At 36.3% G+C, this 26595-nt stretch overlaps 1 protein-coding gene across 8 annotated transcripts in view; it reads left to right on the forward strand.

The window, feature by feature from the left end:
* The first annotated feature begins 166 nt into the window (after nt 1-166).
* Nucleotides 167-26595, forward strand: part of CEP135 (centrosomal protein 135) — a 35125-nt gene continuing 8696 nt past the window's right edge. For 2 of the 8 annotated variants that reach the window (XM_066995907.1, XM_066995912.1), the window contains exons 1-24: nt 167-298; nt 1464-1585; nt 2762-2926; nt 3566-3756; nt 4271-4438; nt 5468-5609; nt 7194-7278; nt 7667-7795; nt 9593-9808; nt 10320-10385; nt 11400-11550; nt 12529-12722; nt 13206-13349; nt 13915-14058; nt 14702-14779; nt 14940-15091; nt 16816-16931; nt 17002-17156; nt 17639-17694; nt 18799-18967; nt 22103-22213; nt 23986-24171; nt 25068-25277; nt 26261-26463. In XM_066995907.1, coding sequence (XP_066852008.1) covers nt 2814-2926; nt 3566-3756; nt 4271-4438; nt 5468-5609; nt 7194-7278; nt 7667-7795; nt 9593-9808; nt 10320-10385; nt 11400-11550; nt 12529-12722; nt 13206-13349; nt 13915-14058; nt 14702-14779; nt 14940-15091; nt 16816-16931; nt 17002-17156; nt 17639-17694; nt 18799-18967; nt 22103-22213; nt 23986-24171; nt 25068-25277; nt 26261-26463 — 3179 coding nt within the window. In that variant the 5' untranslated portion in view covers nt 167-298; nt 1464-1585; nt 2762-2813. The other 6 variants (XM_066995911.1, XM_066995909.1, XM_066995908.1 and 3 more) reach the window with 6 other exon arrangements.

The raw sequence follows: 26595 nt of genomic DNA on the forward strand, positions 1-26595 counted from the left end.
GTGTGTTGTTTAAAAAAGGGAAAAAATGGGGAGCGATTTCCATTGTTACAGCTGCGGGTGCTGAGGTAAAAGGGGCAGGGCGGGCCCGGGGGGCTCACCCCGCGGGGCAGGGCCCCGTCCCCTCCCAGCGCGAGATCTGCCGGTATCGCGGGAAGAGGCGGGGCGGGCGGCGGTTGGCCGGGCCGGCGGCGGGGGCGGGGGCGCGTGCCGCGTTGCCGCGGTGACGGGGCGGAAGCGGCGGGTGCTCCGCGCGCCATTTTCAAACCGGGAGCTGCCCCGGCGCGGCTCGGCCGTAACGGTACGGGGCCGGGGTTTGGGTAACGGGGCGGCGGCGTGAGGGCTCCTCCCGCTGGGGGGCTGCTGCTGGGAGCTCTTGAATGGAGAATCCAGGCCCTGGAGCGCGTCCAGAGTAGGGCTGCGAAGCCAGTGAAGGGCCTGGAGCACAAGTCCTGTGAGGAGCGGCTGAGGGAACTGGGGTTGTTCAGTCTGGAGAAGAGGAGGCTCAGGGGAGACCTTGTTGCTCTCTACAACCAGCTGAAAGGAAGGTGTGGGGAGCTGGGGGTCGGCCTCTTCTCACGGGTAATTAATGATAGGCCTAGAGGGAATGGCCTCAAGTTGTGCCAGGGGAGGTTCAGAGGGGAAGTTAGGAGACATTTCTTCTCAGAAAGAGCAGTCAGGCACTGGGACGGGTTGCCCGGGGAGGTGGTGGCGTCACCGTCCCCGGAGGTGTTTAAGGAAAGGTTGGACGTGGTGCTTAGGGACTTGGTTTGTGGGTGACATTGCTGGTAGGGGGATGGTTGGACCAGACGGTCTTGGAGGTCTTTTCCAACCCTAATGATTCTATGATTCTCTGCTTGGTCCCCATGGCGCCCATTTTACTTGCGTGAAAACATAACTAGGTCTTTATAGCAGAATGAGCTCTGTGACAGTTACAGTACAGGAACAGATTTCTTTGTGAACATCTTTCACAGCAGAAATGTCTTCAGCGTCTTTGTTCTGATGAATGGAAAGCGAATTTTGGTATTTCTCGGAACCAAGACTGGAAACTCTAGTTCATCATTCTTGATGTTAGTGTTGCTGACCCAACAAAGAATTTAATTTCATAGCATATATACTTACCCATGCTAATTTCTTAGTGTCCCATTGCCAGCCGTGTTGTCTTCTCTTTCTTCTATGTCTCCATGACCATATTATGTCTTCTGCTACCAAGCCTCATCTTTGCTGTGTTTCTTCTGTAAAGCTCTCCTAATGTGATTAATGGAAAAACCCTTTCTTTTTCCCAAACATGAGCTATTAATTCAAGTCTGATGAACCACTTTGACTGATCTTTTCAACTGATAAGGTTCTTCTAAAGGAAAAGATGTGCTCAAGAGTTATCAGCTTGCTTCTCTAGTAAGAAAGATGGATTTGTGAGAATGTATCTAGATACAATAACAGTCACTGCTTTCCTGAATTCAACACAGAATGCTCAACATTGTTGCTGAAACACCAAGATCGTCACTTTCAGTTTAATCTTTGGCTGTCAAAGGAGAACAAAGAGTATTTACAAGAATGACTTCTCACTAACAGTTACCACTTAGAGGAAGTAAGTGTGCCTCCTCCTCCTCTAACCATCCCAGTACAACGTGTAATGAGGTGTTGTTTTCCCTGCTCTTGCCTCCTCAAGGTCCTGAATGAAGCACTTCGGTTTAGTAGTACCTGGAACAGATGCTCCTAAGAGTGGTGATTTTTCTCTCACTCGTTGAGGATACCTGGCAAATTTTGTCCTCTTCCTAGACCTATTTAATCTGTTATGAAATGATGAGATTTTACTTTTCTGCCTCAAACATGAGAGAAAATTGCATGTTTTCTCATTTTATTATCCATTAATACTTTTATTTTCAAATACCCTGTTATATCTGTTTAGTATCTTTTTAAAAATGGGGAATTGTGAAACAGCATGTTTTAAATAACAGTTTTCTTTCCCCTTCATACAAAATGCAAATAATGCTTCCTCTGATTGGCAGTTTGGCTGCTCAGGTGTTCACCTGTGTGAAGAGTAAGCTAATAATGAATCTTCTGAAGAAACATAAGGGGAAGTGTTTTATGGACATCATTAATGTTTCTAACTACTGAGGAGATGTTTTGATGTATTTGAGAAGCATCAACTTTAGTCTTCAATTTCTTACTATATCCCTGAATTCAGAAGTATTTAACAATGTAAAACTACTTCCTTCTTCAAATGCCTATGGCAAAAAAATTCCTCTGGATTCAGATACCGTAGTGTTGATCTAGACCCCTTTTAGATCATATCAATAATAAACAAATGAACAAAAAACTAATCAGTCAAAAAAACAAAACCAACCAACCTGATCCATGAATTGTAGTATATGGGTTTTTGGGGGTAATGTGTCAATTTGGATTGTAAAAGATACTGTGATGATTCAAAAAATCAGAATCTACTTCTTAGTCTTCCCACATTTCCACGGAAGGATCTTTTCTGAGTTCAGTTCTGGAAAGAGAAGTCCATGTTTGGACTCTTAAGATGTTAGGAAATGCTCAGAAAGAGATAATTAATTGCCACGGCAAATATTAATTTTAAAAGAAAGATATAAATATTATGAAAGCTTTTTAGATGCCCAGTAATTCTGCTTTGGTTTACCTAAGTTTTCAGAACATGCTTAAATGCTGTATTTAGTATGCAATAAATTACTTTTCATTAATATTTTCTGCATTATTCCTGCTGTAAAGAAGAAATGCTGTAACAGACGATGTTTCACAGGTGTCCTATTTTTCCTGGGTGTTAGAAAAGCCACTTTGGAGGTGTGTTTACAATGACTACAGCAGCAGAGAGGAAGTTCGTTAATCTCAGGAAACGTCTAGATCAGCTGGGCTATCGGCAGCCACTGGGACTGGAGAGCTTACCTTTGGTGGAAAAGCTTTTCAGGTATTCAAAGAAGACTCTGTTAAAAAAAAAATATTGTAATCATATAGGAGGCATTGTTTAATTTTTGACATGAGGGAAAATGCTTAATCTAAACACTATTTGTCTCATTCTGGTGTCTAGTAGATGGGTTTAGACTCTATCCCCTAATTTGATGTTCACAGAAGTTTTTATATCTACTTACTGGTAATCTCTGTAATTATCTCAACAATCTATAAATACTAGTAACCTTCTGATCTTTTTAATTCTCGACTATAGCTTTCTTCTGTGGTTCAAGTGCTACTATGTACATAGTGTTTGGAGTTATTTGGACAGCTGTGAATTTCTCACTTTATGTAGAAAACAGACTTTTGAATCATCACATGTAAACTCCTGATACGCTTTCCCCATAGCTTTATTTTTTATATTTGTCCTGTTCTTTCCTAGTGGATGATTCCCATCTTTCAGTTTTTCTTACGTGAATGTTCTCTTTGCCCTTCTTGGAACCCATTTGTTCTACGCTTAAGAACCATGTTGCCTAAGACCAGTGCTTTACAGTGGTCTTGGGCAACAGGTTTTGTTTCTAAGCTCCTAATAAATATTTGAATCTGCGGTTTAGAGGCTGACAACATTCCTAACATGTCCGATGCTCCTTGATTCTAGTGATCTTGTTCATACAACAGAGAGCCTGCGCAGTGCAAAATTATCTGCTGGAAAAATCGAAAAAGAGTTCAGCAATTATGATGCTATTTTAGAACCTTATAAGACAGAGAATGCTAAACTTACCAGGGAAAATAATGAACTACATTTGGAAATACTAAAACTGAAAGAGCAATCTGATCGTCACGTTAAAGGTAATAATAATAATTTTAAAAAAAGATACTTTTTCTAATCCATCAGTGTCAAAATAAAATGGTGGACAAATCTGCAGATTCACATATCTGTTCTTATGCTTGTGAGTGGTTATTGACTTTAGTGCCTTTACTAAATTAAGGCTCATATGCAGATATTTCTTTGTGATTAAAAAGCTTCTGAGGTCCAGCAAGTCATTATTTTAATCAAACATGAAACTGTTAGAACTTTCTAATATACGCTTTCATACTTTGAAATGCTACTTTTTAATTTAAAGTAAATAAATACTGTTGTTAAATTTGCTTTTATTCTACAAAGGGTTTTTTGTATGTTTAAACATATATTTGTGTTTGTATATATACATAAACACGTGAATTGGAATTTGGAAAAACACGTATTTGGAAACTTCATGTTATAGAAGAAGAATATAAGCTTAGTTTTAATACCTATTTTGGTGCTACTAGGAAAAATAATAATGAATAAGAAAGATAAAATTGCTCTTTCTTTCCTTTAAAGACTTGAAAGCCAACTTAAGGAGGGTTGAACATGAAACAGCTGACTTAAGATTTCTGAATAACCAGTATGTGCATAAAATTAAAAGTCTGGAAAAAGAGAACAAATCCAAGACTGAAAAAATTCAGCAGCTTCAGGAGAAGAATCTGCAAGCAGTGGTGCAAACACCTGGTGCGTGTAAATAATCATAAATACTTTAACTTTCCTCTAGGCTTTTTTTTGTCTCTTTAGAACATAATCTTTTCATAGTAACTCTGTTTTTCATACCTTTCTGCATTTCAAGTCCTTCCCCTTAAAGACGCTTTTGTCTGTCTTTCTGCAGTGGTGAAGTATGCTTCACCACTCTTCTAGGATTCACCACTCTTCTAGGATTTTTCCATACTGCATCATCAAATACTGTACATTCTTATTTAATTGTATAACAAAGAGTAATTTTTCCCTCTGGCAATACTGTTTTGCTTTGTTTTTAATATAACATTAACCTGCAAGCAAAGAACCCACTCTGCCTGATAGAAGTTTATTCATGTACTCAATGACAATAGGATAGAAGGAAAGAAAACATTGTAAACAATGCAGAAGTTTATTCAGTCATAAAATAGTTCTTAAATGTGAAGACAAAATGGTTTCCTTCTGTGTTGTTTTAACTTAGCTTTTTTAGTTGCTTTCTTTAACTGTTAGTGGAACTACTTAACAATACAAAATGACCGCCACCTGGGTATCCCCTCTTTTGTTAATAAACCTGTTCCTGTCTTTCTTTCCTTACTTTTCCTGTTCTCTGTCTTCTTGCTTTTTTCTGTGTTGCTGAGCAGGTGTTTCTTTTCTTTAAAGAGTCAAAGTCTTTCTCTGCATAATTCTTATTAAAGACCCTTAATGCTTATAGTTACTGTCTAATCTGGAGGGAAGGTAAACCAGTAACAGATTGAAGAAGTTTGAGCTGTAGAGTATTTAGGGACTTACACACTGGGGAAAATTACTTATAGCGGACTTTGTGTGTTTCCTTATTTCAAAACTGATACTAACCTGCAAGAGTTGTGTTGTCTCAAATGTGCAAATTTCATCAACTTATTACACTAAAGATTACAGTCTTGCATTTGTGCCAGTTAGAAGCAGTGGAATAAATATGACATTTCATTTAGTATAAAAGGAGAAGACTCCCTTGTAAACTCCAAGTAATAGGCATCCGTGTTTGGACTTTTTTAGGTGGCAGAAAAAGAAACATTCCATTCAGGCGTCAGCGCATGCAGATAGACCAACCTGTCCCCCCATCGGGCGTTAGTGCCTACCCAGTTCCTCAGCCAGAGGATCCTTACATCGCAGACCTTCTTCAGGTGGCAGATAATCGGTGAGCTAAAGAATTTTTAAATCTTGAAGCATAGACATGAAATATGTGCTGCTGGGATTTCTGCATCCTTTTCTGCATTTAAAATTCTGTCTGGGGAAAAAATGGTATTTCAAGATATTTTAATAACACTATAGTTCTTAACTAGGATTTTACTTAATGATTGACTGTGCTGCCTATGGTGAATTTGCAAGGATATTTAATAAGCTACTTATTTCCATAAAGGATTTCTCTTAAATTTCTACACTAGTTCTACTCTTATACTGAATTTTAAATGAGGGATCTTGGAAAAAAGCCAGATGTAATGTTTTGTATAGGAGCAAACTGGCTGCAAAATGAAGCCACTGCTGGCCAAAGCTGAGCCCACCAGCCAATCTAACGGTGTTTCTGTGAGAATATATTCAAGAACAGGTTAAAAAAAAATCACAGTGCCTGTTAGAGAGAGAAGTGAGAAGAATGTGAGAAACAATCCTGACACCAAGGTCAGTGAAGAAGGAGGAGGAGACAGTGCTCCAAGTGCTGGAGCAGAGATTCCTCTGAAGCCCATGGAGAAAACCGCGATGGAGCAGGCTGTCCCCCTGCTGCCCACAGAGGGCCACACTGGAGCAGATATTCATGGTGTTAGCCCATGGAGGACACAACACCAGAGCAGGCTGGTATGCCCTGAAGGAAGCTACAGCCTGTGGAGGGAGAGCCCATGCAGGAGCAGACACCTGGCAGGACTTGTGGCCCATGAAGAGGAACCCACACTGGAGCAGGTTTTGAAGAGCGGTATCCCATAGGAGGGGCACCATGCCAGAGCAGGGGAAAAGTGTGATGAGGAATGAGCTGTGGAGACCAAGCATTGTGAACTGACCACAACTCCCATTTTCAACTGCTTGAGGACGGGAGGAGGTAGAATAGTCAGGAATGAACGAGTGAAGTTGAGTCTAGGAGGAACTGGTGGTAGGAGAAGTGGTTTTGGTTTGTCTTTGTTTTTCAGCATCCTACTCTATTTTGATTTGTAGTAAATTAAATTAATCTTCCCCAAGTTGAGTCTGTTTTGCAGTAATTCATAAGCGATGGGCCTGCCTTTATCTCAGCCCATGACCTTTTATTTTCATCTTATTTTCTCCCCCTATCCTGTTCAGGAGGGGGAGTGACAGAAGAGCTGGTTGGGCGTCTGACAGCCAAGCAAGTTCAACCTGCCACAGTATCTCAAACAACAGCTTCAGAATTAACATTTTAAATCAACAAAACTATTTTCGTAGAATCATAGAATGGCTCGGATTGGAAGGGACCTTAAAGACTATCCAGTTCCAACCCCCTGCCATGGGCAGGGATGCCAGCCACCAGACCAGGTTGCCCAGGGCCCCATCCAGCCTGGCCTTGAACACCTCCAGGGATGAGACATCCACAACCTCTGGGCAACCTGTTCTAGTGCCTCACCACCCTTTGAGTGAAGAATTTCCTCCTTTTTTTTTTTGTTTTGTTTTCTTTTAGTGAAATTTTTCCATTCAGGAGCAAAGAGAAAATACTAGTATTGAATTTGTGTGCGTGTGTGATTATCCCGTGAATCCACATAAACAGTATATTGCTACATTTCAGAATTCATGAACTTCAGTCAGAAGTAACAGAGCTACAGGAAAAACTGGAGATATCTGAAAGTGGAATGAAAAACTACAGCAAGCAGGTATGTTTACAGTTGTGTTTTTTAATAATTATTTGGCTGTAGTAGCCCTCGAAATGATGTTGATTTTATTTTTATTTTAACCTCATTGTTAAAGCATTGTAGGGGTTGTGAAATACTACTATTCTAACTTGCACAAATTGAGATGTTTCTTTCCTCTGCTAGGACTTGTTTCAAATTTTTTTCCGCACAAATATAGTTTAATTCATTTAGTCTTATGTCAGAGAAGTCACTTTGTTCACAAAAATCCATAATACAAGAAAATTGAATATTAAATTAAAAAAAAATCCTTATTAGGGGCATCTCACTGAATGTTACATGGGTGTTTATCAGAACAAAGGTTCTGTTAAATGCTGTAGAAGATAATACAGATTTTCTTTTTTCCTTGAAGGTTGAGCTTAGAGACAAAGAAATAGAACGCCTAATGCTAGCATTGGATGGTGGTCGTTCTCATGAGGTTATCTCTCTGGAATCGAGAAGTAAATGTAATGAGAAGCTTATTGCCCATTTAAATTTGCAGGTAATGGATTAATTACTGTTGGTTAGTCAAAACTTCACAAAATACAAGCAGTCTAAAAGACAAAAAAAACAACAACAGAACAAAACCCAACAACTTCTAGGTCATTTTTTAAGAAAATCACTATTAGGTATAAAATCAACCAATTTAACTCATGTTACTTTTCAGGTGGTAGTCTTCCTTCTCTAAATAAATTTCATTTCTTGTTTTAAAAGCCTGTTTCTTTTTTGTAAATAATTCTATGAATTCACATCTGTGTATAGTAATTCTAATCTGAGAGTATTCAGGAGATTTGTTTGATACACTGTTTTGACTAAATTTAAAAGTCCTTATTCTCTTTAGGAATTTTTTTTGTATGTGCGTACATTCCATTTATGTTTTTAGGAACTAACATTGGTATATGTACTTATGAAGAGGAGTAGTCCTGCAAGTAATCCCATCGGATAGCAAGGAATCATCTTTAACTCAAATGGTCCTCACCTTTACTCCAACATAGACTTGCAAGGAAAGGATGAGCTTAAATAAAGATGTTTGTATTTAATGTGTGTATTAGCATGCATTTGATATTGGTCTCAAAATGAGAATTTCCAAAACAAATACAAGGCAGGCAGGAATACAGATCAAGTATAGTCCATCTCTGGATTTATACCATCTGTATACCATTTGTATACTGTTTGTATATAGTGTACAGTGACACGCAGAGCCAGGCTGTGGAGCTTATTAGAAGTGCTGCAAAAATATGGTATGAGCAATGACTTGGAAGCAGTACTGCTGTATTCACAGAATTGTAGGGGTTGGAAGGGACCTCAAGAGATCATCAGGTCCAACCCCCCTGCCAAAGCAGGAAAGTGATCCTGAATTAGTAAGTTGTGCTGATGACATATTGATTGTAACAAGAGTGAGCCCAGGTGTCTATGCTGTATTTCCAGAGCTTCACAGAGCTGATTTTGGGCCATTGAGGCTATTTGTTCAGGCTCGGTGCCAACATACCACTTTTACTCTCTGAGTATAAACAGATGGATATTTCTGCATAGTAGCATTTATGGCTATGGGAAGGCTCAGACTGTCTTCTGGGCCTACAGCAACACTTCTTTCTGGAGTTTTGAGGAAAGTTGTGTGGAGATGGAAGTGCAGCACTTTTTTATGTTTTTCAAGGTATTTCAGGCTCCCATTTCCCCACACAGTGTAATTTATTGTTTATATGGGTTTTTTTCCTACTCTGTGTCTCTGCCTCTCTTCCCTGTACTTGCAGGGAAAGGTATACTGGGAGAAACAATGTCTCTAGAGCAGGATTTCTGGAATGTTGTGTTTAAGGTGCAGACCTATGTTGGAGGCAAGCTAGATTTGGGGAATCTGATCTGTAAAGCTTCGTTTTTGTGAAGGAGTAACAGCGAAATTAAGCCTAGCAAATATACTGGAAAGGTGGACAGCAGAAACTGTTTTCACATCTTGTGAAATTCAGGGAAACATTAAGTGCACTGTGTCTACCAGACTGATGCCCAAGACAGGTTTCTATACTGATCTCTGCTTTTTAATGTTTTGTTTTTAGAGTAAAACTCAGGGTTTGGAACCTATGTAAAGAACAGTATAGTAATGAATTCCTTCACCTTGCACACCTGTAAAATCATATTCTTTTCATGTTGATATTTATTAATTTCTAAGAATAGAAAATGAGTCATTTTTAACAGGATATCCCTTTTATACCATGGATATAGAAATACTGCATTTCAGAAGACTGGGAGGAGCTTTTGCTGTCCATTTTAACAACACATTAACATTTTAATGAAAAATATCTTTTAGGTTGAATATCTTCAGCAAACAAACAAAGAACTTGAAAATCGCATTCAAGACCTCTTGGACACCAAACAAAATGTGACTAGCGAGGTTGTGCACTTAAGCAATAAAAATGAAGAACTGTGTCAAGAACTGAATGAAATAGACCATCTGGCACAGCAGTTGGAAAGACACAAGGAAATTGTACTTGAGACTGCAGATAAAGAAATAGGAGAAGCAAAGGTAATCAATGACGTTTTACAAGAGTAGGATCTGCTTAGCTTTCGGGTGACTTTTTTAAAATTGCAACAAGTTATTGGCTAAAGGAAGACGAATCACAGCAATTTTGTCTCATTACTGTATTGGGTGAGATTAACTTAGTTAAGAGGCAGTCTGTCTTCCTTCTTCTGTTAGTTCAGTATGAAACAAAATTCTGAGATACCTTAAACTGTTGATAGGTAACAGACATTTGCAAGAGTGATGCCTGTGTTTGGAGGGTGTTTTTTTCTTCTAAGAGTCATGCAACAATTCATTTATTAGTTGTGCTCAAAATGAGTGTATATGCTGCAAGTTTTATGTACTTGCCGTTCATAGGAGCTTTAGTGGATATGTGAACATAAATTTTGGCAAATTGCAAGGAGATAATAATACTTTATTTCTTAAAAAATGTATCCATTTGCTTAATTTTTTATAACAAAGGAATTGTTATTTTGGATATGTAACTTTTAACATAAAAGTTAATTTTGGTTTGTAGAAAGAAATTGAAAGAAAAGACGGTGAAATACAGGATCTTGAAGAAACAATAGCAAGGCTTAAATCAGTAAGTAAAAATGCTTTCTATTCAAGTATTCTTTGTAGTATTTTTATCATTCTGTAATCCACGTTTCTTTCATTTATTATAAAATTCAACAATGCTTTTTTAAAGGAAAACTTTAATAGTATCCCCAAATTCTCTTAAACTAATGTAAAAAATGTAAAAGCTAAAGAAGCCACATCATATTGTTTCAAAAATTAAGCTTAAAGAAAGCTCTGTAGACAGTATGCTTCCCTGTGACCTTATTATACCTTTTGCTATTATTATTTCTGCTATCCAAAGTTGTAACTTCCTTGACATAATCATTTTTACCACAAACTAATAATGACATCCCAGAGGATTTTCTTAATGTAGGAACTACTTTGGCTCTTCACCAGCATATGAATAATTATGCGCTACTTGCATACATAGAAACAAAGTTTAGTAGCCCAGATGAAAAATAACAGCATTACCAATTTCTTGAAGATCAAACTCTGTTTAGCATATAGCAAGTTGTGTACTAGTTGCATACGGTGTTTTGTTTTAGTATTTCTAATGAACTTGAAAATATGAAAATATTTTCCGGGCACAAAATTATAGGAAATATATACCAAACAGCATTTGCTAAGCTGTAAGATTGAGTTGACTGAGATGCAATACTGTCATCTGTTTTAACACCAGCAGTGTTTCTAAATGGCATTTAAAAGTATTTGTTTCTGTAGTTGCTACTTTTTTCCATGTTTACATTTCACTGTGCTCCTATTTTTTTCTTGAAGTAGGAGTTGAATTAAGCAAGGGTGAATCTTTCTTGTTTCATTGCTGATTGCAAACTGTGTAGGAAGTAATGCTCACATTGATTTAACATAAAGTAGTATAAAGAATGATTGCCAAATTGACAAATATTACAACATAAAACATGTGGGCTAAATAGAAGAACACAGTGTTGAATACTAGAAGCTTAACAAAATGTTAAATAACTTTTTCCAAATGTATCTATTGGCACTTCTAATGTTTTTTTTGCAATAATACTTGTTACTGCAGGACTTGTGCTCATGTCGTAGACAGAACGAGAGGCTGAATGAAGAACTCTGTGGAAAAACAGATGACAAAGAAAATCTGGAAGTACTGTTAAATCAGCTTGAACAAGAGAAACAAAGACTGACAGAAAAAACAGAAAACTTTGAAATAAAAGGTAAGTGATTAAATGTAGATACCTATAAATTATGTTCCTTTAAATTTTGAAACAGAAAATCTTACAGTTAATAATACTCAGAGACTAATAATGCTAATATATCAACTAAAAAGAAGACTGAAATTCTTGAATCATAAGTTAAGTGAAATATTTTGTCTCAAAAGCATGTTTCATTCTGTTTTTGAGAACCAAAAGCTGAACTTCTGCAGCTGAATTCTGATCCCACTCAACATCCTAATAACGATAATATGGCAGTTTCTTACAAAATAATTTATTTCATCCCAAACCGTTTTTATTCACTCTTTCTGAGTGAATGACTTCAGACTGTGTTTAAGACTTTTTCCAGTTGTACTTTAAAAACCTTCAAGGATGGAGATTTCTCAGTCTCTCTAGGCAACCCATTACAATGTTTATTTATGCTCAGAGTAAAAATGTTTTCCTTCTATTGCCTGTAGCAATTTATCACCATTGTTTCTCATTTACCCACTGTGCACATCTGTGAAGAAAATGGCTCCATCTTATTTATAAACTCCTCTTGGTATTGTCATACTTCTCTTAGGTCCCCCACAAGCTGTCTCTTTTCTAATCAGAACAAGCCCAGCTCCTTCAGCCATTCCTTACAGGGCAAGTATTCTGCTCTTAGAACTAGCTTGGACTTGCTCAACATCTTTCTTGTACTAGGGAAACAAAACTGGATTCAATATTGTAAATGTGGTCTAATGTAAGTAAAAGGGAATAATCACATCCCTCAGTCTGCATGTACACTGACACAGCCCCAATATACCGTTAGGTCTCAGTTGGTTGCAAAATAAACTACCGACGTGTGTAGACAACAGTGAGCCAGGACTTCTGGTGCCAAGGCAGCTGCTGGGTGTTAGTCCATTCCAAATGCAAATGTCTCTGGTGAAATTCTTACAGTTCCTATATGGTTGTTTTATATAAGTCTTATGTACGGTTGTTTTATTTCTGTTTCTGCAGAACGAGAGCTTGTCCTAGAAATAGAAAGAATGAGATTAGAATATGGTATAGCCCTAGGAGACAAATCTCCATCTCGTCTGGATGCGTTTGTAAAAACTTTAGAAGATGACAGAGATTATTATAAGCGAGAATTAGAATATCTTCAGAAAATGATAAAACGAAGGCCTAGCCCAAGCCGTAGGACTCCAGAAAAGGTAATCATTTTATGGTCAACACAGGCTGGAAAAATAATGCAGAAACATTGTAGAATAAATTAAGGGAGCTTTCAAATATATTTTCAGTAGCAGTAAATGTGTAGCAGTTTTTTTTTTAATTATGTTCTTAGCATAAAAAATTAACTGTGAGTAACTTCAATGAACTTGTTTTTATTTCCCTATTCACATTTTACAGTAACATTAATTCACTATTGATCAGTTTGTTTAAAATAAATAGAATTAGATGATACAGAAAAAAAAAGTTTGAAATTTTATTGTTAGCTGGTTTGCTTTTTGTCTTTAGCAGTTAGTTCTCATTGTTAGATAATACAAGAAGACTGGCATTGCTGGGAATTAAAATTCATTAGACATATATTTTTCATGTATTATTAATTGTATGAGTTCTTTTTTTCTTGCATTGCTTAATTATCCAAATATTTTAATTAGTATATTTGAACCTAAATTTTATTAATCACTTTGCAGAGTGAAGATCTTAGATTGATCACCAGAGAAAGAGATGAGCTACAGTCCATGTTAGACAGATTTGAAAAACATATGATAGAAATTCAATCCAATGTCAAATTATTGACTGCAGAAAGAGACAGATTAAGTATTCTTTATGAACAGGTAAGAAGAGATTCTTTATCATTGGCATTGAAATAACTGATTAGCACTTATCTTACTACTGCTTGTTTAAAAAGAAAAAAATCCACTCTATAATAGAACTTGAGGAGTATAGACCCTACTGGAAAATAACTAAGAACAATAAAAAATGTACCTATTTTTTAAAATTGTTAATAAAATCATGCGTTCCAATGTTTGTGTATTAACTTCAAAGTCATTCTAACTTTCTACTGGCATTTGGAAATGAGAAAGATCAGGAAAAAATCAAAGGAATGCATGAGAAAGTTGGGTAAGTATACAGGCTGGGAAAAAAAAAAGTAGTAGTAGTACTTAAATGATGAGAAAACAGAGTGAAGTTAGTCTATACTTGGAACAGTACAGGAATGCCAAGTATGTTGGCAGCGTAAGTTGTCGTGACACTGTGTGACTTGAAATAGACTTTGATTATCTAGGGAAAAATAGGACTATAATAGTACTTCTATTGTAATAACAGCATTGAAACCTTCTGTCAGCATGTAGGCTATATTAATTCCAATCCATGTATGCTAACTATGATAACTTTTTTAAGTCTCAGAGTGAATTAAACAGGCTGAGAAGAGAAGCAAAACATAATTTAGTTTCTCAGAGTCATGTGGAAGAAGAAAGAGATGTTGCACTGACTGACTTTAGAAGACTAATGGCAGAAAAGGAAAGCCTAAAAGAAAAAATAAAGGTGAGTTTTTTTAGCTGCATTGCTTGCAGTAAGGGGGTATATGGGAAAGACTTAGAAATTTTGCTGTGTTTGTGTCTGGCTGTCAGTCAGTTCCACTTTTCAGTAACTTTTCAACTTGTCTCATTTCAAAATCACTTGAGAGAGCTGGATGAGTTTTCTGAGTTATCATTGTAAACTCAGTTGCTAAGTGGGGGTGGGGTAGAGGAACACGCTTGAAGTGTCTGCAAGCAAACATGGCATCCCCTTATGCGTAGAGTCTAGATATGAAGCTCCAACCACAGAATATTTTTATGTGTATGTACTACTTTGAAGATGTTCTTCTAATGCTAAGCTACACGTGCTTGTGACCCTTTCTGTTGCCCTGTAGCTCTGTAATCTTTCTGCAGCAACTCACAAGTATTAATTCAATTGGGACCAAATATAAATATATGCTTCCTTTAACAGAACTCTGATTCAGTATTTTTTTTTTATTGTTTATACGTATATTGAACTGGAGCAATGTATTTTCAGCTATTGCTCTCTGGTTTTATAGAGAACTTTGCATTAGGTTATGCATCTAAGAAGTAGAACAGTGTTTTCTTACAGATATTTACATTTAAGCATGATGTATCTTATTACATGTAGTCCCATATTTCTACCTCAGATTCAGCAAGAAACAGCTAACCTTGAAAAATCAAAGATGCAGCGTGATATTTCAGAACTGGAAAATAATATTCATGAAGTAAGTACATTCTTTTTTTTTTACCAAGCAATCCTTTATTCTGGAATAGGATAGACATTTCAAGCAATTAATTTTGCTAGCTGTTTTCAATTTAGATTTATTTAAAAAACAAGTTGTGATAGTTTTCTTCAACAATAACATGCCTTTTTTTTAATTGTAGTTTGAAATGGAAAGGTGTGAACTAAAGAGTACAATCTCTATCCTGAAAGAAAGAATAAACTCTTTGGAAAATGAATTAAAATTGAAGTCCAATAAACTCGCCCAGACATCTGATGATTCTTCTCAATTTAAAGCTGAGCTTTGCTCACTTCAGTAAGTCTAATGCAAAATGTAATTTTCTTTCACAGATGCTAACATAATTTTGTTTCTTCTATAAACATATAGCAGAGATATAGATAGAGATATTTTTGTTGGGAAAGACTATAAAATATTTTTTATATATATATCCCTTGGTACTGTTTTTGTCTTAAGGAAAAGTAAATTGGAGTAAGGAAAGTGCTGTGGTAGCTTTTCACAGTGAACTCCTCCTGGACATATTTGATGACCAGATACATTGATGCTTTTTGTGGCTAATAGTGAATGAAAAATTTCTTCTCCTTCTTGAACTGTTTCCTTCAACAACCATGTACTCTGCTTATGAATGTAGCAGAACAGAAAATTTCTAAAAGGAGTACTGTTTGTTAAAATGAAGACAGATGCCTTTACAAACTGCAGCAGTGGGATCAAATTGTGCTTGTTTTATGGAGGTGTCAATAATACTGAAGATTTTATGCCAAGCATCATTGATACTTGACAGTCGAGTGGTTCATGGAGAGCCAGTCTGTAATGACATCTCATTTGAGCTGTTTTTTTCTGTCAGCCTCTGTCATGTGCTAGCACTATCACAAGCATACTACAGTTTTGCAAGTTAGCATCTTAAGATCCATAGGCCCAGTCTGCAGGGATTTGACCAACTTGCTTAGAAGTGTAGGATTAAGTATACCCACTTATTTTTAAGGCCTATTTAAACTTGCAGGCTCAATGCTGGCCCTTAAAGTTGTTTTAGAGCTCCCATCAGGTATCTAAATGTGGTGGGACAAAAAGAGGCCCTAGAGAATGTGGAAATGGATAACTGAATAAATCTGGGCAGAGATTTGGAAATCTGGCTTTTGATATAGGTAGAAATGAGGGCATTGGATACAAGATGCACTACAGGATAGGTAACGCTGTAAATGAGATGTCGTGTCCCACCCCACATCCCACTCCACACCCCCAAAATATATATATAGCAAAATGGTACTATTCTGTGCTATATTTCTGTACTGTTATACAGTACAGTAGCAGGGGTAGATAACTGTGAAGAGCTGAAGCTCAGAAGCAAGGCTCAGTTCATCCAACACTCCAAATTGTACAAAGGCTACTTGTTGGTAAAATCATTGGTGTATTTGTTTGTAAAATTGTGACACCATTCATAGGAGTGGAGTATCTTGATAGATTCTTTTCAGTATTAGAAGAAAGTATCAGTGCTTATAAAATGCAGGAGATGAGGAACAGGGCTGCAATCCATTTAGCATTTGGTTTCACTTCATGCACGGTGACATTTTGCTATTGCTGTGTTTAGGGCTCCTTTTTACCTCTAAAGTTTAATCGAATTAGAGTTAGAATTAGAATCGAATTAATCGAATGAGAGTGATCTTCACCTGCCGATGCATGATATTCTGGACTGAAAAAAGGGAAAGTTTCTCTAGCTTTTCTAGTAACAAAAATCAGAGGGCATGAGTGTTTTGGATTATCATGCTTATTCCATAGCACCATTTTGAAATGATGTTAAGGTGGACTTGCCACAGGGGTCCAGAGCAACCAGGTGATGTTGGCCTTAGCAGTCTTTAATAGTCCTCTCCCTCCCTGTCTAGGAGGGAGAGGATTGGTTAGTATGGCACAGTCCTATCGTGAGGTTACACCGGAACTGTTCCAGCATTTCAAGCAGCTCAAGAGCCACAAGTTGAAGATCCTGAGTTAGTTCCCAAACTTCTTTCAACTGTGTACTGATTTTCCAGGCTCTTAAATGAACAACTCCAGAGGTCTATTGAAGACTTACAGCACCGATTGTCTCTCAAAAAGGATGAACTGCAGTCAGCTCAAGAAGAAATTATAAAGCTAGAGGAGGAAATAGGTGATCACTAGTTATTTTTACTTTTATTTCCTATTTTTAAAATCAAGAGTACTTACTGCTTTACTTATAGATAGGTTAAACCAGAAGAGCACTTCACATGATGAAGCAGTCAATGTGCTTAGAAGTACCATTACTGTTTTGGACAAAGAAAAGGACAGTCTTCAAGAAACTGTAGATGAAAAAACAGAAAGAATTGCATGCTTAGATGACAACTTAGCTAACAAGGTATGTACCGTAACTACTTCGCCCTCCATCTGGGGATTTGTAAAGCCATTAGATTTTAGGGAGACATTTTGCCTTGATAACAAACCTGGGCAGAACTCTAGGCATCACATGAACTCTGTGTTTGGACCTAGGCAATACAAAGTCATTTGCCAACTCAATAAATTTTAATTATGATTGTTAGTGTGTTCCCTATACACTCCAAGAAAATATAAAAGTATTCTTCCCATTTTCCACTTGGAGGTTTGTACTGAGATACATGGTTCCAGCTTGAGTTGGCAGAATCCTTTGCAGACTTCCATCTATTTTTGACAAGACAATCCTGTCTCAGTAAAGAAGCTTGGAAATTTGAATGTGCAAAGATGTAAATACTTACAGATGAAGAGTTGAAATAAAGGTTTAAACATAAAATTATTTAACTTGAACTATCCTGGAGTGTTGCAATATAATAATACCTAGTACAATTTTTGCTTTTATTTTCATAGGAAAAAACAATTACTCATTTACGTCTAACTCTTTCTGAGCTGGAGTCATCAACAGAGTGAGTAAAGGCTAGATCAGTTTATTCAGTGATTTTTTTCCCCAATAAATATCTTCAGTGATCTTAAAGTAGATGGCAATTTTAGTTATTTTGTTGAAAGGGGTTTCATTCTGTTTAAGTCAAGTAAAGGAGCATACATTGTAGAGAAAGATACATATAATTCTTGAAGAGACTTCCCATGCAATTAATTGCATGCTGCTAGGGTACTGTTAACGCAGCAATTAACAATTAACGATTGTTTTTCTATTTTTATTTTCCCAAATTGTTAACATTTCTTAATTCCCAATTAAGAAGTGGTTTTTTAGTATTCTAATTATGCCACTAGATATTATTAGATTTACTCAGGTATAAGTCAAGAGCTGAATTCTAATTATTGGCAAATTAATTCTTCTAGTTTATGCTACCAGTGCTCCTTATTAAAGTATCTTTAGTTTTTAGCTGGGTTTTGTCTGATCTTTCCTTCTTGCCTCCTTTTAAGCATCACTTTTAAACCTATAGCTTTTAAAAAGAAAATACTTAAACAGCAATATATAACATCTCAATGCCAGTGTAACTGAGTATTTGGTACCTTGATACATAAATTATCTGCAGCAAAAAAAAAGTAGGGCAAATGTCTGCTGAAATTCTCATATTTATATTTCTAGTTTTCTGTGTAACCTCTTCCTTACTGTTTTGCTTGATGCCTTTTAAGTCTAAGGTATCCAGGGAACTAAGTCTTTTTCCTTTATGGTATTAACATGCAAGTGCTGATATACTGTAATCACTAACAGACACAGGTAAACACAAGTATCTGTAATTGCTGTTTGCTTAATAAATGTGTGACTTTTTTCATATCATATCTTCAAAGGTGAAGAGTAAGTCCATATTATTTCTACGTACTAACATGTTACAACCTTAACTTACGTTTGTTTAGTTTATGCTTGTGTTTGTCAGCCTTCAGAGAGCAAGAATTGTACCTTGTAAAAAACAAACAAAAAAAAAAGCAAAAAAAACACAGCCTTTTGTGTATATATGAAGTCCATGTTTGATAATTTTCAGCAGTATGCAATATAGTGTGAGAAGGGACATCTTAAATAAGTTTTTTCAAAATCCTTCACTTGATAGCCAGCTAAAGGACATGCTGAGCAGCAGAGACCGTGAGATATCTAGCTTACATCGCCAGCTTGATGCATCCCACATGGAGCTTGCAGAAACAGGAAGAGTAAAGGAAATGGCTCTGAAAGAAAATAGACGATTACAAGATGACCTAGCTACAATGACCAGAGAAAACCAGGTATGAAGGCAGTACATACTATTGAAGAATTAATTTATTGTTTGCTTGCATATAATGGAACATCAAAACTGCTCCATCCTGAGTTTTGATTGAGTATGATTAATTATTGGCATTTCTTGAACACTGAGCTATTAACAGTGACAGGGAAAAAACTGTAAAAGCAATTATTCTGGGTATTTTTATATGCATAGCCAGTACAGTGGGGGAAAAATAAACAAGCTTTCAGTTTAGTCACTCTTCCCCAGATTAAAAAATAAATTTAAATAAAATAAATAGATGACACAACTGTTTTATCCTATAATGAATTTGTAACTTGGTTATATCACTTGGTAGTTAATTGGTTTAAAAAAAAAAAAGTATTTATTACCTGTGGAACAGAGAGGATATTGAGAGAGCAACACATTGTAAAAGCAAATGTCAGGTTATTAATTGGTTCATAAATAGGGAGAGAGGAAAAAAAAAAAAGGTTGTTAGTACATCCAAATATATTCTAGTACGTAGTGATTTTTTAGTTTTATCCATGTAGTTTCCATGAAGCATTGGATGTATTGGGTGAATTATGCCACACTTGTGATCAGCATGTTTTGGAATGTAGATTTTTTTCTTTGAGTCTTGGTAATGGTGGCTGTAAAAAAAAAAAAAGAGTTGTCAGGTGTTTAATCTCCAGTTCTGGTAAGGTCAGTTTCCATTTCTGTGCGTTGTTCTGCCCGAACTCTGCTTCCACTGATAAATTGGGAAAAGTCAATTTTGAGGGAGAAAATACTACAGAGTTTAAAAGCTACGGGGTAGAGGGATCGAAGAAAACTTATTTTAAGTTATGGTAGTCCTGAATAGTGTGAATTTGTTTCCTGATTTCAGGAATGGATAAGGATGCAGAGTCAATGGGAATAGGAGGGGTTCCCTTTCCATTATGTCAAGGTTGTGTGGGATTTTTAGATGGTGAATTCAAAGGTGCCTGGAGAAATGTTCTTATTGGGTTGTCTTTACATTGGTAAGGTAGGTGTCTGCTGAGGTGGTATCAGTTCAGCTGTGCATTGCAGCTTTTTTTTTTCCCTGGTGATTCTGTGCAGGTACTTTGACTGCTTGCAGAGTTTTATTTTACTTATTTATATTTGTTTTATATGATTTCATCTTTTCGTAGCTCTCACTAGTTGAGAGTCATGACATAATTCCTTACTAACAGGTTGACAGTCAGTAGCTTTAGGCCAAAAAGTAGGTGGGAAGTGGTTTCTGATTGCCTGGTGGGCTCAGAGTGTTGGTTCATGTGTACTAGTGGTCACCTTACCAGTGGAGAGGCATGCAGTCTCTTTCAGTTGCTGATGGCTGAATACTTGAAAAGGGCATGCTGTAAATGCATGAGTTAAACTTACGTCAGTTATAGAATTGAAGTTGAAATAACATCCTTAATGTCTTGAGGAATTGTCTATTTCTTTAGGGTATCATTGAATATTTTGTAGAAAAATGGGCTGTTTCAAGCTGATGGTTTAGTGTAGGTTAAATGAAAACTCTAAAATAGAAGTAGTTGAGAGGTTCAGTTAATTGAACTGTGAGATTATCACCATCACTGTTACTGTTGTAGCATCTTCATCCTGAAGTGTTCCCCAGGGTTCACAGGTTGAAACCACCACTGTTGTGTAAGGCTAGTTCTTTCAAAGAGCACAAGCAGCATATATAGTTCATGTCCATCTGCATGCTTCCAATCAGCATTGCTCCATCTGTTCTTACTTGGAATTCTTTGGGGCTGGGATCCATGGCTGGGAGTGCCTGAAGTGCATGCAGTCTTGTTAATCCCTCATGTAAGGTGTTCAGGAATAATGAGATGGTTTTGTGGACCAGTTGGTTACTGCTGGCCAAGAGTCTCCCAGTTCCAAGTGCACGAAGTGGATACAATAGATGCAGTAGAATGTGCACATGGATGTTGTATAGCAAAAATGCCCAGTGTTTGTAGGGTAAGTAACATTGTTTTATTGGATTAAACATTAGAAAAACTAGTTAAAGCATATGTGACTGTGATTTAAAGAGCTAGCCCAGAGTTTTGTTGCAACTCTTTACTGCCTATTCAAACAAATACAGCTATTGCCAGCTTCATGAGATTCAAAGGCTTTGTACAGTTTTGATGCTGAGATACAAATGCTTGTTTGAATTCATTGTAAATGCCAGCCCTAGAAATAATGAAAGACGTGTTTGTTAATCCATGTATTTCCATTCCATCAATTCAGCTGAGTCTGACGCTAAAATGTTCAAGATGTTGTAAGTGATGTAGTACCCTGAATCATTTTTGTAAAAGGTATGGTACAATACATAAACATACAGGTGCATCATTGAGATTAGAAATGCCATTCACAGGTATCTAATATGATGAAGTGTTAAATATTATCATAATACGATGACTAAAGCTTTCCCAGTGTGCTTTGGAAGACCTGAATTCAGCATAAGCTAAGTAAGGCACAGAGTGGAAAGGCTGCTGTTAATGAATATTAACATACCATGAAAAGACGAAGGAAAAGAAATATCCTCCATTTCCCCCACGTGGTGGAACGTACATAATGGGGATGGAACATACTTGCCTTTTTGTCTCTCCTCGCTTGAGGACACAATGGATGAAGGGAATTGCTGAACCTGAGAGAGGGCCAGATTTAGCAGTTCCAACATCTCAAATTCCATGGAGCATTTTTTATGTTTAAATATGGTCTTATCTTGCAGCTCAACTTTCTAACATCAGAACGTTTATTTTAAAGTTGTTTTTTGTAGTTATTTGGCACACCAAAACTTAATTTATCAGGGACAGTGAATCTTAAAAAAAAAAATCCCAGCCCCCAAATATGCATATATTGACTTTTCCAAAGATCAGTCAGGTGTGTCATCAGGGAATCTGTAGATTTTGTGAACTGGTATGATATTCATTGTTTCACATTTGTTCTGTGATATTCTTACCTGGAGAACTCTTTTGTGTCGCTAAGGTAATAGGGGATATTTTTTGAACCCTACAAAACCTAAGGGAATTTGACTAAATTACTTAAAAGTAGAATAGAATAAAATCTAGGGCATATGTAATTACTTTGATTGTCTGATAGAGTAATATATGGTGATTAATTTACTCTAATGCACTGTTTTGCCTTTCTGTAATCTTTTTAGGCTGTCAGTACTGAGCTTGAAGATGCAATACGTGAAAAAGAAGAAATGAAAACTAGGGTTCATAATTATATAACTGAAGTTTCGAGATTTGAGAGCCTGATGGCTTTAAAGGTAAAGATAAAATGTGTAGGCACTCATTGCTGTTTTCAGTAATGTTATTGGGATTAGAGTATAACATGCTCCTGTTAGGGTACTATAAACGAATTAAGGAATGTGAGGTTTTGTGTCCTGTTCTCTCCCCATCTCCTCTCCCCTTTTTTCTTCTTTTAGTTTTCATATACTTTTATCTGCAGTATTTTCAAGTTCCTAGTCAATTTATACAAAGCCTTACTAGATCTGAAGCTTTGGTTACATTCTGGCGCATCACGGTTCCATTGATAAAATTTCAGTTGTCCGTAACGCTGCAGAATGACAGACATATGTTTGAATATTGTTTTACTTTTTGAGTTTTGTGAGTTTTAACAACACAACTAGTAAAATATCTGGTACTATCCAATGATAAATAGACAACATGCAAGCTTAAACTATAGTTTTTAATGTTTGACAATTTTTAAAATGAAATTTTAGCTGTAGTTCTGCTGTAGGACATTGTAATGTTTTCTCTATGATTAATAAGATTTCAGACTTCTTGCTTTACTGACAAAACAGTGCTCTTGATAAATGTATTTCATCCTGATGCTTGGATTCAAAAGTGTTAAATATGTGAACTAAATCTTATAGATTCTATTTATTTTAAACTATTATTTCAAGACAACATGAACTAGTAAATTTGTTATGTGACTTTGGTTAGGAAAGAATGAGTTTTTGTCTGACTTTAGCTTTCCTGTGCTAGCTGAATCATTGCAAATTCAAACACTTTATACAAGTGGAAACTAAAGCATAGGGAAAAATAAAGGTAGGTAGTATATGTTAGCCTTGAACTTTCAGTTTAAAACACATGGAGCTTAGTTGTTAAGAGTGATTATAATTATCTGTCATATGTCCAAAGCACTTCAGCTACGTATGTGGCTAGATGGGAGTCCAGTCATTCAAGTCTGGTACCAAGAAGCTAGTGGCGAATTATGAAAGTTTGGTTTCAGGGATTTGTCCAATATTACATATGAATGTTTTCTGTGGAGACAAGGATTTACTTTTCTGCACAGTCTTCAGCTGAGTTTCTGCTTCCTAATGCCCCTCATTCTGTTCTGCAGGAAGGAATTTCACAAGCAGTAGCCTTCCTCACTAGATAAATCTGATTCATATTAGCAGTATGCTCATCATGTTGTGCACTGAATGAACAGGGGAAGAAAGAAATGTAGCTAAATAAAGAAGAGAAATTAAGCACTGCCTTATAATATGCATTTGTAGTTGGCAAAGCTAAAATTCACAAGCAGGATTTTTTCTATTACTGCATACCTTGCCAGCACTAAAGTCTGCAGTTTTGTACTTTTATGACAGACTGCTCAGTGTGTATGCCCAAATGGGTTATCAGTCTTTCAGACACTGCTGTAATGTAAATATTAGTAAGAGTGCAGTAAGTAAAAGGGCTAAAAATAGACTACTGCTGGAATTTCTTGGATAGACCACTAAGGATCAGTACAACGCCTTAATGTGACCACTGACAATTCAGAGGTCCAAAAGAACCCCTCTCTTTGGAGCCTTGAAACTTATTAGCAACCGCTAAATGTAAATATTCCTATTTAGTAAAACTCAGTGCCGCCACTGTAGTTATTTGCACTTTTTATTTGGACTTGCAAAAGAGATGATGCAATTTAGTAACTGACAAGACAATAAGATTAAGAAAATGGAGAAACTTCCTACTTTCTTCTAAAAAAATATAAGTAGTAGGCGTTAAAAAATGTCAAGTTATGCTAGTCATTGCAGTATTTTACTGTTTCATCTAGGAAAAAGAAAACCAAGATTTGTTAGAGAAGTTCCGAATGGTCCATACACAAGCTGAAGGCTGGGAAATCAAGGCTCACCAAGCTGAAGGGGAAAGCAGCTCAATACGACTTGAACTCCTTTGTGTGGATACAGATCGGAGGCATCTTCGTGAGAGAGTAGAACTTCTGGAAAAAGAAATCCAGGAGGTAATAACTTGCACAATGTAGTTCTGTCAGGGAAAATGAGATATGTTCAAGTGGTTTGTAATAAAGTCAACATACTTTTTTTTTTTTTTTTTTTTTAATGCTTGAACAGAAGTTAATTCCTATTCATGACTGTTTCAAATATGGACAGTTTTTGAAACAGTAACTGGTTCTGATTACTTGTGTTTTCCTTCTCTAACCTCCTTTGCCCAATATCCCAAAATCAGAATATGCACGTATTTTAAGAACTCTTCTGTTGGGTGATCATGGTTATTAAGCTGTCTCTATAAGAAATTTTTATTTAGCTGCTTCAGAATATTTGCATGTAGCTTTATGAGTATTGTCTAAGTTTCGTTCTTAAATTTCTTTTGAAGCTTTGAATGAAGTATTTGAAGCATTGGTGGCTGGAGTAAAGGCCGAAATTTGGTGGTGGTAGTAGTAGTGTCCAAATCCAGATTCAGGATTACATAGTACAGAAAGCTGGACCAATAGCATTAAAAGGAAAATTTAGAGTATAGCAGTTCCAGACTGACCATATTCTGTCTCATGCTTTTAATTAACCAAAAGAAGAGTAAGAGACTTAATAATGTAAGCCAACTAAAGAAATAGATCATATTTTGTGGGTTTAAAACTTTAATTCTTTTCTGATGCTGCGGTCCAGCCTCCTTCCACTTTTGTATAATACCTGTATAGCCCTTTAAGATGGTGAATTAAAAATTGCAGAGATCATTTATCAGGTCTTCCTGGCTGTGATTTAGAAAGAGAAGAAGAAAATAATGTAATCTGATGGTAGTTTTATAGGGAAAGCTAATTTTGAAGGATAAAGGAAAAAAAAATTCGTTACAAGAGAACCGTTAACATTCAACACTGAAGAGATATCCATATTTGTCTTTGTTTAGCATATTATGGCGGCACAAGCATACGAATCTCAGATCTCCTCCATTACAAAAAATATGTCCAAATTGGAAGAGGACATTAAACGTGAAAATCAGGATAAGTCTTCTGTGTTGGCTGACCTGGCTTCTGTGAGAGAACTCTGTGTTAAACTTGAGGCTAGCAAAGAACTTTTATCTCGACAGCTTGCTTCCAAAAGCATGGATTATGAACGGGTAAGCAACAAAGGCAAATTTACTTTGTTATAATAAAACATCTTCTGCTTTTAATGGTTTTTGAAAAAAAGAATAAATTACTTTGGAGAGCAAAGTAAATTAATTTACATCAGTAGTTTTGCATTTATTTGTGTGAATTGTCTTACAAATTTTGCTCTATCCAGATCTATATCTGTTTTTATGTACAGAAAGAATTTCATTCATTACCGTTAAAAAATGTGGCAGCAATAGTTTTTGTTAACTGCGAAGGCAAATTATAGTCATTTGGTTTTATTTACTGTATTGTAATTTATTCTGATTTACATATTTTCTTTTATACAAGGTGAATGCTGCACTTATTTATATATTAAAGACTTTTCCCTAATGGATTTTCTCAATTAAATTGAAATTTTAGATACAGCTGAAAAGTGTTGAATATTTTGAAATAGTTTAAACACTTCTAAATGCTCATAATACCTGAACTTTTTTCTTTTGAAGTGGTTATTAATGAAGTCATGTCTTTACTTAGTGATTTTATGGAGCTTTCCGCTACTGGTTATTCAAGACCTTGAGAACAGGAGGTCTAATCCCCACAGGATTTCTTTATAATAAATGAAGTTGATGAGGAAAACAAACATTTCTACAATTTTGGCAAAAGTTGAGAAGCTAATTGAGCTGACCTAGTCAAATGGAATGAAGCACAGTATATATGATTTTTTGTACCTGTGCAAAAGCCTACACCATTAAAGCCAGTTAGTGTTCCAGGTATTTACCCAAACATTTCCAGCACTCCAGTTCTTGGTAGAACTTTGACAGATATTTGAATATTTCTTAATTAAATATAGCTTTAAATAATTTTAGGTTTTAATGTGTTTTTTCGAGCTCAGTTTTCTTTCTATTTTTAAGAAACTTCCAATCCGTTTGGTTTTTACAACTTGTCAGGAAAGCGCATTGTGTTGTTTGTAAACACAGCGTATAAATAAATAATAAAATTTGTGCCCTAGGTTCTAGGTGAATTAGAAGATATGAAATCAGAAGCAGAATTGCTGAAAAAGCAGTTATCCAGTGAGAGACTTACAATTCAGAATCTTGAAACATTGCTGGCTACCAGTAGAGATAAAGAATTTCAGAACCATTTAACATCCCACGAGAAAGATTCAGAAATTCAGCTACTGAAAGACAAGCTAACACTTGCAGAGGGCAAACTGTAAGTCCTAAGTTACATGTGTTATATGGGTTACAATGAAACTTTTTCTTTGTGGCAACACTTAACTCACATAGTCAAATTCTTGATGTTTAGTTTGGTGGGCTGAGTGGATTTTTGCAGTAAAGCCTTTCG

The sequence above is a fragment of the Anser cygnoides genome, chromosome 4, assembly GCF_040182565.1.
Source record: "Anser cygnoides isolate HZ-2024a breed goose chromosome 4, Taihu_goose_T2T_genome, whole genome shotgun sequence".
Lineage (NCBI taxonomy): Eukaryota > Metazoa > Chordata > Aves > Anseriformes > Anatidae > Anser > Anser cygnoides.